This window comes from Somniosus microcephalus, chromosome 4 (assembly GCF_052327205.1).
Source record: "Somniosus microcephalus isolate GS21.2 chromosome 4, FLI_Smic_1.0, whole genome shotgun sequence".
In the NCBI taxonomy this organism is placed as follows: domain Eukaryota; kingdom Metazoa; phylum Chordata; class Chondrichthyes; order Squaliformes; family Somniosidae; genus Somniosus; species Somniosus microcephalus.
Window position 1 is genome coordinate 140,093,515 of NC_140990.1, and position 12,482 is coordinate 140,105,996.

The 12,482-nt window shown below is 48.3% G+C and overlaps 1 protein-coding gene and 1 pseudogene across 2 annotated transcripts in view; one reads left to right on the forward strand and one right to left on the reverse strand.

Annotated features, from left to right (window-relative positions):
* Nucleotides 1-12,482, reverse strand: part of LOC147119845 (uncharacterized) — a 187,920-nt pseudogene that overhangs the window by 117,194 nt on the left and 58,244 nt on the right. The window lies entirely within an intron of this gene.
* The window catches only part of LOC147119847 (uncharacterized), a 50,795-nt gene continuing 41,978 nt past the window's right edge, over nt 3,666-12,482 (forward strand). Inside the window, exons 1-2 of the mRNA XM_085983655.1 lie at nt 3,666-3,908; nt 6,819-8,077. Coding sequence (XP_085839781.1) covers nt 6,912-8,077 — 1,166 coding nt within the window. The 5' untranslated portion in view covers nt 3,666-3,908; nt 6,819-6,911. The remainder of the gene's footprint in view (nt 3,909-6,818; nt 8,078-12,482) is intronic.

Sequence of the window (12,482 nt, forward strand, 5' to 3'; positions counted from 1 at the left end):
TACAAGGGGGGCCCAGCTCTGGGTCTCTTCTGCTGCAATTGTGCGGGATGTTAACCTTATGCTCTTGCTTTTACCAGCGCCTTCAGGAGAGATGGTGAGAAATCCGAAATGTGGAGAGTCTGAATCAAATAGCTGAGTCAATGATTTACTCTCCTGGATACCAGGACCCGGGAGCGAACAGACACTAACGCCCCGCCCACTCTTTGGTCCTGTACTAAGATGGCTGCGCATGCGCCTTGCTACTCCTGCACAAATATGGCGGCAGTTATCCTGGGCCTCTGAACGGGAGAAGCCCCGAAGCTGCAAACGCGGGACCTCCAGGTTATTATTCGGAGTTTGCGGCCTACACCAGTTTCTTATGAAGCCTCCCCACTCACCCGCCGAACCGTAGCTCCCATCTGCCCGCTCGTCTCTTACATCCTGTGCGGAACTGGTCTTTATCACGTGGCTCCGATGTTACACGCACTGCGCATGCTCCAAGCTCACGCAGTCTCGCGCCTGCGCACTGGGCTCCTGTAGTCTGGGGGCGGCACATTCTCCCCCGCAGGGAATGCTGGGTAAAAGCCCCCCTTTTGAAAGGCCACATTTGTGAATGGAACAGGGATTTACTGAGATTGCATTGAGCACTGAACCATGTTCATTTTAGCAGTTAGAGTGTGTTTCTGTTGATCTTAGTAACCTCTGGAGATTAATATTCTGTATAAATATTGAATAAATCAGCTTTGTTTCAATCACACAGTGTATTGAATATTTAATTTCTCCATGATCAGAGGAGCCGAATCTTCTGTTCGCCGGCACACTCGAGGCCTTCCGTGACCAGTGGGCACCGCAGAGATTGGAGTGCATCATCACCCCGGACAGCCAAATTTTGATTTAATTGTTAAGTTTCATTTAATGGTTTTTTACGTTACGGTTTATTTGTTTATGGTCGATACAAAAGAGTACACTCATCTGAAATTTCTTTGAACCACCCCTTTATAGAACTATCTTGCATGAGATTTGAAGTCTGTTATTTTCTGTATCATTTAACCCTTTTTGGATTCGATTTAGTAAAAACTCCTCCACACATACTGCATGTGATCACCTTTGAAATGTTCTGATCTTCGTAATTGTCATTGCTGATTTTGATGGTCTCTTTGATATAATCTCTTGTTACTAACATACCTTGCACTATTTCTTTATTCGAGATAATTGTTCTAATACTTCTTTTATCACATCTTTAACTTCTCCATTGATCCCTGTCAGTAATCCTTGGTTAGGGTTTAGGGGCTGGGGTTCAGGTTAGGATGTTAGGCTATGAGACAGTGATTAGGGACAGAAACCACTATTGACAACGCCAGTGTCACTGGACGTGTTCTCTTTCATTTCAAGGTGTTTTAAGCTCACGCAGATGAGTCAGAAAACAGCCTCATGAATTGTTCATTCAAGGAACCTTCTTTCTGGCCTGAGCCTGATTTCCTCTCTTCTTTCACATCTCTACATTTGCCACAGAAAAATACATCAGGGTCATTAGATTTTGGACAGGAAAAGGTGGATCCAAGTGTTTTGCTGCTTATATCCAATCATCAGCCTGGCTGAAAAGGGCTTCTGATAATAACCTGTCACCAGGCCCCACCAGTAACCATCTTCAGCCATTACCCACCCTCACTAGAGCTAGTTTCACAACCATGACCATCCCCCATACTGAGGCCCTCTGATTCCCATTTATAGACTCACTGTAAGTGGTTGCTGGATTTGGTGTCTCAGTGTAAGTGGGCCTTGGATTTGGTGTCTCGATGTAAGTGGCTCCTGGATTTGGTGTCATAGCGTAAGTAGTCCCCGCATTTGGTGTCTCAGTGTAAGTGGTCCCTGGATTTGGTGTCTCAATGTAAATGGTCCCTGGATTTGGTGTCTCAATGTAAATGGTCCCTGGATTTGGTGTCTCAGTGTAAGTGATCCCCACACAGAGCAGGTTCCTACATGTGGCAGCCCATCCTCAGGTGCATGCTGGGTCAGGATATAAAGAGATCGCACATTGTTCCTCCTCTCACTGCCTGGGGGAATGGGGCAGATATTTAAAGGGACAGGGACTTCCCAGTCTCCTTTATCTTGGAGTGTCAAAGGACTTTACCAACAGAGCTTCCATTAACAGTCGCTCCTTTCTTTGTGCAGTGATTGTAAACCTGTCTATTTGAATGACATGATCCTTTCTAAAATGTCTCACTGTTATTTGATGATCCATTTGTCTTGCTTGGTTAATTTTCATAGATTTCAGAATTTTGAAGTGTGACACAGGCTTCCTTTAAAGATGGAATAGCATTTGTTTCAAAATACTCTGTTCTCCTCCACCCTGTCACTCTGCCAAACTTTAGAACACTCTGCACTACTGACTGGGAAGGTCCCAAATTCTATCCTTAATCTGTGCTGTTAGTTGATCTTGGAAAAGGCAGCAGTTCAGGGGCTATGATTGTCCTCAGTACCACTGGGCTATCAAGAGTAAAAATCAGCCAGTGCCCCTTCTCTTGATACTGATCCAGTGACCTCAACTGGGAAATGTGTGGCTGTCAGTTGGGGACATGATTGGACTCGGCTGTGATGCCGACCACAGTGGAAATCCTGCTGGCACTCACTGAATCGGCTGACGGTGAGGCACTAGAGGTTAGCTAATGTCTGTGGAATTGCACTCAGCCAGATTCAGCACATCCTGCAGAAAAAAAATCCCAAACGATGTAGTGAATGTTGTTTTTAGACAGTAAGGATGGAGGGAGAGTGCGTAGAATGGAGAATTTAAAGCTTAGGAGGGACAGAATGTTCTATAGAAACTAGAATTGTCTGTTCTGAATTTCTATCCTGTATTTAAAGTAACAACTTTTGTAACCACCATTTGAGGGTATTAGAAGGGGAGGATCTGCAGTGGTGAAACTCAAACCAAACATCGCGTCAAAATCTGACAGAGTCACTCGATTCATCAGGACCTGAATATCATTGGCCTTTGGATAAAGAAGGAAAAAGCACCAATCACAGCGGGGAGAAACAGGACACGTGTTGTGTGTGTGGATCCACCTTCAACCAATCGTCTAGCCTGTGAGACGCGTGCGCCCACCTGAATCAACAGTGTAAATGTGGGGACTGTGGAAACGGATTTAGTTGCCCGTCTGAGGTGGAAACTCATCAATACGGGAACACCGGGGAGAGGCCAGCTGAGCATGGAAAAAGATTCACTCGCTCAACTCACCAACTGACAAACTCACTTGTTCACAATGGGGAGAATCCATTCACTGCTCTGTATGTGGAAAGGGATTCAATCGATCATCCCATTTACTGACACACCAGCAGTCACACTGGAGAGAGACCGTTTAGATACTTCACGTGTGGGAAGGGATTGACTCTGTTCTTCCAACTGTTGACCTTCCAGAGTGTCCACATTGAGAACAGTTGCTGTAAATACTCTGACTGTGAGAAAAGCTTTCAAAGTTCAAAGCAGCTGATGCACGATCAGCGCATTGATACTGGAGAGAGGCTGCTTCAATATCCTGTGTTTTGGGAAGAAATTCACCCCACCTGCTGAGACTCCAGTGAGTTCACATGTGACTGCAGGGGTTTGGATTCTGTTATTAATCACATCCAGGACTGAACCATGGCAGAGTGCCGTGCACTTGGATTTCTGTGTGAATTATTGATGAATTCTCTCTCAATGGGAATCGCAGAAACTCATTCTCCATTCATCATTGGGGCTTTGAATGTTCCCCAGCATGCCCCGCGGGGGGACTGTGCACCGTCACTCTGGAGGAGCCCCGTGCGCAGGCGCAGCAAGCGCCTGTATTTGGAGCATGCGCAGTGTCACTGTGATCACGCCAGACGAGTGCGACAAACGCTGAAAGGTTGTAGACGCGTTTTATGCCGATTACGAATCAGCGGAGCGCAGGAAGGTAACGTACCCGCCGGGTGGGCTTCATAAACACCTGGTGTACGCCGCAAGCCCCAAATGCGAACCTCTAGGTTCCGCGTTTGCAACTTGGGAGGCTTTCTCCCGGTAAAAGGCCCGGGTTAACGGCCGCCATGTTTGCAAAGGAAAGCTGACGGTTTGTGCGTCGCCATCTTGCTTCATCGAAAGGTAGAGCGCATGCGCAGCCATCTTTTTCAAGGAACTACTATTAGGCGGGGCTTCGGGGTCTCAGTGAGTGAACTAAACCCAGCCAGAGTCAGCACCTTCAGGGGAGGAGAGAGTGCAGAACCAGTGAGTGTAGAACTGAACACAGCCACAGTCAGCACCTTCAGGGGAGGAGAGGGAGGGTAACCAGTGAGTGTAGAACTCTGTCCCTGCACACTCTTTAAAACTGTGTCACTAAGTGTATATTGCCACTCCCTTCATCAATCCTCTCTGTTACTTCATCAAAAAATTCAATTAGATTAATCAAACACGATGTTCCTTTTACAAACCCGTGTTGGCTTTCCTTAATTAGCTTAAACCTTTCCAAATGCCCGTTAATTATTTTCCTTGATTATTGTTTCTAAAAGTTTACCTACCGCTGATGTTAAACTGACCGGCCTGTAGTTACTTGGATTTTCCTTACACCCTTTCTTGAACAATTGTGTCATATTTGCCACTTTCCAATCCTAAGGCACCTCCCCCACATCTAGGAAAGTTTGGAAAATTATGGCAAGCCCTTCTGCTATCTCCTCCCCCAATTCCCTTAGCAACCAGGGCTGCAAGCTATCTGGTATTTGATTCAAACTCTCCACACTTTGGATTTCTCACCATCTCTCCTGAAGGTGCTGGTAAAAGCAGAGCATACAGTTAACATCACACACAATTGTAACAGAAGAGCCCCAGAGCTGGGCTCCCCGTGTACAGTCCCAGGGTTGGAATCCCCATGTACAGTCCCAGTTTTGGAATCCCCATGTACAGTTCCAGGGTTGGAATCCCCATGTACTGTCCCAGGGTTGGAATCCCCATGTACAGTTCCAGGGTTGGAATCCCCATGTATTGTCCCAGGGTTGGAATCCCCATGTACAGTCCCAGGGTTGGAATCCCCAGGTACAGTTCCAGGGTTGGAATCCCCATGTACAGTTCCAGGGTTGGAATCCCCATGTACAGTTCCAGGGTTGGAATCCCCATGTACTGTCCCAGGGTTGGAATCCCCATGTACTGTCCCAGGGTTGGAATCCCCATGTACAGTCCCAGGGTTGGAATCCCCATGTACAGTCCCAGGGTTGGAATCCCCAGGTACAATCCCAGGGTTAGAATTCCCATGTACACTCCCACGGTTGGAATCGCCATGTACAGTCCCACGGTTGGAATCCCCATGTACAGTCCCAGGGTTGGAATCCCCATGTACAGTCCCAGGTTTGGAATCCCCATGTACAGTCCCAGGTTTGGAATCCCCATGTACAGTCCCAGGGTTGGAATCCCGATGTACAGTCCCAGGGTTGGAATCCCCATGTACAGTCACAGGGTTAGAATCCCCGTGTACATTCCCAGGGATAGAATCCGCATGTACAGTCCCAGGGTTAGAATCCCATGTACAGTCCCAGGGTTGGCATCCCCATGTACAGTCCCAGGGTTAGAAACCCCATGTACAGTCCTAGGGTTGGAATCCCCAGGTACAGTCCCAGGGTTGGAATCCCCAGATACAGTCCCAGGGTTAGAATTCCCATGTACAGTCCCAGGGTTGGAATCCCCAGGTACAGTCCCAGGGTTGGAATCCCCAGGTACAGTCCCAGGGTTGGAATCCCCAGGTACAGTCCCAGAGCTGGAATCCCCATGTACAGTCCCAGGGTTAGAATCCCCGTGTACATTCCCAGGGTTAGAATCCGCATGTACAGTCCCAGGGTTGGAATCCCCATGTACAGTTCCAGGGTTGGAATCCCCATCTACAGTCCCAGGGTTAGAATCCCCATGTACAGTCCCAGCAACAACTTGCATTTTAAGAGCAGGGGGACCAACTCAGAGCCGATTATCATCAGGGTGGGCGGCGGATGTGGAACTCGGTCCCTGGCCTCCTGTGTTGGTCTTTCTTGTTGCATCAGTTTGAGCTGGATTGGAGGGGGGGTGGGGGGAAAGAAGCTGCTGGGTTTAACCCCCAGTACTTCTGAGCCCAGTGGGACCCAACAATTTCCAATGTGGGACTGTGAAGGGAGGTGGATTCTAGGGGAGATTAAGTTGCTAAATAGACACTGTCCGTACAGTGTAAAAGATTATCGTTTTAGGAACAAGTATTTCTGTAGAGGCTTTCAATCCATTTTATATATACAGATTTTTTAAATTAATTCGATGTGGGTTTCACTACCAAGGCCAGCAGATAGTGCCAGTCCCAGTTGCCCGTTGAAAAGGTGATGCTGGGCCTTCTTCTTGAACCTCTGCAGTCCGTGTGGTGAAGGTACTCTCAGAATGCTGTTCCAGGATTTTCACCCAGCAATGATGTAGGAACGACGATATATGCCCAAATCAGGATAGTACGTGACTTGGAGGGGAACTGGGAGGTGATGGTGTTCCCATGCACCTGCTGCCCCCTTGTCCTTCTGGGTGGTGGAGGTCGCGTGTTTGGGAGGTGCTGTCAAAGTTCTAGTCGAGTTGCAGATGTATAAAGTCGCTCTCCTTCACACCTCCCCCTCCCACCTCGCTCTCTCTCCTCCCATAGAGGCCAGTCTTGTGTAGGCCCAGACTGAGTGGCGGGTTCCCTTCCCTGAAGTATATTTACGACAATCCGGCAGCTTTCATGGTCACTTTTATCTCGTGCCGGCCCCACAAATTCCCAGATTCATTTAGCTCAATTTCACAACCTGCCTTTGTGTTCTCTCTCACCCTCCCTTTCTCATGTTTTAAATTCATTTTGCAGGGTTTTCGAAAGGATGCTTTGCAGACGGAAAACTCAAACCAAACATCACTTCAAGATCTGACAGAGTCGCTCAATTCATCAGGAATTTTGAGCATGGAAGCAGAAAGCACCATTCATAGCGGGCAGAAACCGCACACGTGTTCTGTGTGTGGGCGAGGCTTCAGCCGATCCTCTGGCCTGTTGAGACACAAGCGCAGTCACACCGGGGACTGGCCGTTCACCTGCTCAGAGTGTGGGAAGGGATTCACTCAGTCATCCAACCTGCTGAAACACCAGCGAGTTCACACCGGGGAGAGGCCGTTCACCTGCACCGAGTGTGGGAAGGGATTCACTCAGTCATGCAACCTGCTTCAGCACCAGCGAGTTCACACCGGGGAGAGGCCGTTCACCTGCTCCGAGTGTGGGAAGGGATTCAAGTGTTCATCCCACCTGCTGGAACACCAGCGAGTTCACACCGGGGAGAGGCCATTCACCTGCTCCGAGTGTGGGAAGAGATTCAGGTGTTCATCCAGCCTGCTGACACACGAGCGAGTTCACACCGGGAAGAGGCCATTCACCTGCTCTGAGTGTGGGAAGGGATTCAATCAAACATCCGACCTTCTGACACACCAGCGAGTTCACACCGGGGAGAGGCCATTCACCTGCTCCGAGTGTGGGAAGGGATTCAAGTGTTCATCCCACCTTCTGACACACCAGCGCGTTCACACCGCGGAGAGGCCGTTCACCTGCTCCGAGTGTGGGAAGAGATTCAGACGTTCATCCACCCTGCTGACACACCAGCGAGTTCACACCGGGGAGAGACCGTTCACCTGCTCTGAGTGTGGGAAGGGATTCACTCAGTCATCCCACCTGCTGCAGCACCAGCGAGTTCACACTGACGACAAACCTTTTAAATGCCCGGACTGCGGGAAGTGCTATAAATGTTCCGGGGAACTGACGTGTCATCAACGTGTTCACACTGACGAGAAACCGTTCAGGTGCTCTCACTGCGGGACTGGGTTCAGGCGATCCTCTGACCTCACTGTACACCAGCGCATTCACACTGGGGAGAGGCCGTTCACCTGCTCTCAGTGTGGGAAGGGATTCACTCAGTCATCCCACCTACAGATACACCAGCGAGTTCACACTGCTAAAAGACCTTTTAAATGTTCTGACTGTGAGAAGAGATTTAAAAGCAAAAAGGATCTGCTGGAACACCAGCGAGTTCACACCGGGGAGAGGGCGTTCACCTGCACCGTGTGTGGGAAGGGATTCACTCGGTCATCCAGCCTGCTGACACACCAGCGAGTTCACAAGTGATTGCAGAGTTTGGATTCTGATGTTTTTGCTGCTGTTAATCACAGCCTGGACTGAACTGTGTTCATTCTGACAGTTGTGGTTTGTTTCTGCTGATAATAACCCCTGTAACTGGGCTGGAAATACGTAAAATAAATCAGTTTGCTTTAAACACATTGTTGTGGATTTTTGTCGTTCCCACCTGAGTGTTTAGCATCACCTGGCTGGAGCTCAGAAAGGATAATCTGGGGGGAGGATCGTATGGCGGGAACAGAACTACAGCCTGGACACAGTCCTTCAGGGCCACACTGAGAGGGGCAAACAGCACTTTGGTCCAGACCCCTCATGATTTTAAACAGCTCTATCAAATCTCCTCTCAATCTTCTCTGCTCTAAGGAGAACAACCCCAGCTTCTCCAGTCTATCAAGGTAACTGAAGTCCCTCATTCCTAGAATCATTCTCGTAAATCTTTTCTGCACCTTCTCTAAGGCCTTCACATCCTCCCTGAAGTGTGGTGCCCAGAATTGGACACAGTACTCCAGTTGTGACCGAACCAGTGTTTCATCATCATTTCCACATTTTTGTACTCTATACCTCTATTTATTAAGTCCAGGGTCCCGTAAGTCTTTTTAACTGCTTTCTCAACCTGCCCTGCCACCTTCAAGGATTTGTGCACACATACCCCTGGTCTCTCTGTTTGTGCACCCACTTTAGGATTGTACCATTTAGTTTATATTTCTTCTCATTCTTTCCAACAAATTGTATCACTTCACACTTTTCTGCGTTAAATTTCATCTGCCACGTGTCCGCCCATTTCACCAGCCTGTCTATGTCTTCCTGAAGTCTATCACTCTCCTCCTCACTGTTCACTATACTTCCAAGTTTTGTGTCATCTGCAAATTTTGAAATTGTGCTCTGTACACCCAAGTCCAAGTCATTAATATATATCAAGAAAAGCAGTGGTCCTTGAACTGACCCCTGGGAAACACCACTTTATACCTTCCTGCAGTCTGAAAAACAACCGTTCACCACTACTCTCTGTTTCCTGTCACTTAGCCAATTTCGTGTCCATGCTGCCACGGTTCCTTTTATTCCATGGGTTTCAACTTTGCTGGCAAGCCTATTATGTGGCACTTCGTCAAATGCCTTTTGGAAATCCATATACACCACATCAACCGCATTGCCCTCATCAACCCTCTCTGTTACCTCTCCAAAACACTTGATCAAGTTGGTTAAACACGATTTGCCTTTAACAAATCTCTGCTGGTTTTCCTTAATTAATCCACACCTATCCAAGTGACTATTCATTTTGTCCCTGATTACTGTTTCTAAAAGCTTCCCCACTACCGAGGTTAAACTGACTGGCCAGTAGTTGCTGGGTTTATCCTGACACCATTTTTTGAACAATGGCGTGACATTTGCAATTCTCCAGTCCTCTGGCACCACCCCCGTATCTATGGAGGATTGGAAGATTATGGCCAGTATCGCCGCGATTTCCTCCCTCAATATCCTAGGATGCATCCCATCCACTCCTGGTGATTTATCTACTTTAAGTACAGCCAGTTTTTCTAATACTTCCTCTTTATCCATTTTTATCCCATCCAGTATCTCCACTACCTCCTCCGCCTTTACTATGTCTATGGCAGGACCCTCTTCCTCGGTAAAGACAGATGTAAAGTACTCGTTTAGTGCCTCAGCCATACCCTCTGCCTCCATGCATAGGTGTCCTTTATGGTCCTTAATCAGCCCCGCCCCTCCTTAATACCCATTTACTGTTTATATTTTTATAGAAGACTTTTGAATTACCTTTTATGTTGGCTGCCATTCTATTCTCATACCCTCTCTTTGCCCCTCTTAGTTTCTTTTTCACTTCTCCTCTGACCTTTCTATATTTAGCCTGATTCTCAGATGTATTTGCAACCTGACATCTGTCATACGCGATCTTTTTCTGCTTCATCATATTCTCTCTTTTGTCATCCAGGGAGCCCTGACTTTAGTTGCCCTGTCTTTCCCCCTAGTGGGAATGTACCTCAACTGTACCTGAACTATTTCCTCTTTAAAGGCAGCCCATTGTTCCATTACAGTTTTGCCTGCCAATCTTTGATTCCAGTTTACCTGGGCCAGATCCGTTCTCATCCCACTGAAATAGGCCTTCCCCCAGTTAAATATTTTTACTCTAGATTGCTCCCTGTCCTTTTCCATAGCGAATCTAAACCTTATGATACTATGATCACTGTTCCCTCAAAGTTCACCGACTGACACTTGCTGCACTTGACCCACTTCATTCCCCAGAACCAGATCCAGCAATGCCTCCTCCCTCGTTGGGCCAGAAACGTACTGATCAAGAAAGTTCTCCTGAACACACTTCAGAAATTCTTCCCCTTCTCTGCCCTTAACACTATTACGATCCCAGTCTATATTGGGACAGTTGAAGTCCCCCATTATCACTACTCTATAGTTCTTCCACCTCTCTGTAATTTCTCTGCAAATTTGCTCCTCCATATCTTTCCCACTATTTGGTGGTCTATAGAATACACCCAGTAGTGTAATGGCACCTCTATTGTTTCTTAACTCTAGTCATATAGATTCTGTCCTTGACCCCTCCAGGACATCCTCCCTCTCCAGCACTGTAACATTCTCCTTGACCAATACTGCCACACCACCTCTTACCTTTCCTTCCCTATCTTTCCTGAACACATTATAACCAGGAATATTTAATACCCAATCCTGCCATTTTTTGAGCCAGGTCTCAGTTATTGCCACAACATCATATTCCCATGTGGCTATTTGTGCCTGCAGCTCACTTACCTTGTTTACTACGCTTCATGCGTTCACATACATACACTGTGAACCCATCTTAGACCATCCTGTATTCTCTCTTAGTTTGACCCCACCTAATACATTACTATTTCTTACTTTAGTGCTCTCTGCCTCTCCCAATCCTTTGAGCACTTTATTTCCCCTTTCTAATGTTACATCCTCCCCAACAGCACTAGCAAACCTCCCCGTGAGGATATTGGTACCAGCTCTGTTGAGGTGCAACCCGTCCGGCCTGTACAGGTCCCACCTCCCCCAGAACCGGCCCCAATTCCACAGGAATCAGAAGCCCTCCCTCCTGCACCATCTCTCTCCAGCCACACATTCATCTGCTCCATCCTCCTATTTCTATACTCACTTGAGCGTGGCACCGGGAGTAATCCAGAGATTACTACCTTTGAGGTCCTGCTTTTTAATCTCTTAACGAGCTCCCTTAAATCTGTCTGCAGGACCTCATCCATCTTTCTACCTATGTTGTTGGTATCAATATGGACAAGGACCTCTGGCTGCTCACACTCCCCCCTCAGAATATTCTGCAGCCACTCAGTGACATCCTTAACTCTGGCACCAGGGAGGCAACATACCATCCTGGAGTCAGGTCTGCAGCTGCAGAAACGCCTGTCTGCTCCCCTAACTATTGAATCCCCTCCCACTATTGCTTTCCCTGTCTTCCTCCTCCACCCCTGTGCAGCTGAGCCACCTGTGGTGCCATGGACTTGGCTCTGGCTGTACTCCCCAGAGGAACCATCACCCTCACAGAATACTGGTTGGAGAGCGAGATGTACTCCGGGGACTCCTGCACTACCTGCCTGGTCCTCCTTCTGTCTGGCAGTCGCCCATTCCCTCTCTGCCTGCACACTCATTAGCTGGGGCGTGACCACCTCCTGAAACGTGCTATCCACGTAGCTCTCAGCCTCGCGGATGCACCGCAGTGACACCAGCTGCTGCTCAAGCTCCGAAACCCGGAGCTCGAGCTCCTCCAGCTGACGACACCTCCTGCACACGTGGTTGTCCAGGACACGGGAAGTGGCCTGGAGTTCCCACAAATTTTTGTTATTCATTCATGGGATGTGGGCGGTGCTGGCAAGGCCAGCATTTATTGCCCATCCCTAGTTGCCTTTGAGAAGGTGGTGGTGGTGAGCCATCTTCTTGAACCGCTGCAGTCTGTGTGGTGAAGGTACTCCCACAGTGCTGTTAGAGAGGGAGTTCCAGGAATTTGACCCAGCGACGATGAAGGAATGGCGATAAACTTCTAAGTCAGGATGATGTGTGACTTGGAGGGGAACTTGGTGGTGGTGGTGTTCCCATGCGCTTGCTGCCCTTGTCCTTCTAGGTGGAAGAGGTCGTGGGTTTGGGAGGTGCTGCCGAAGAAGCCTTGGTGAGTTGCTGCAGTGCATCTTGTAGATGGTACACACTGCAGCCACGGTACACCGGTGGTGGAGGGAGTGAATGTTTAAGGTGGTGGATGGGGTGCCAATCAAGCGGGCCACTTTGTCCTGGATGGTGTCGAGCTTCTTGAGTGTTGTTGGAGCTGCACTCATCCAGGCAAGTGAGCCTAACATCAGTGGTAGG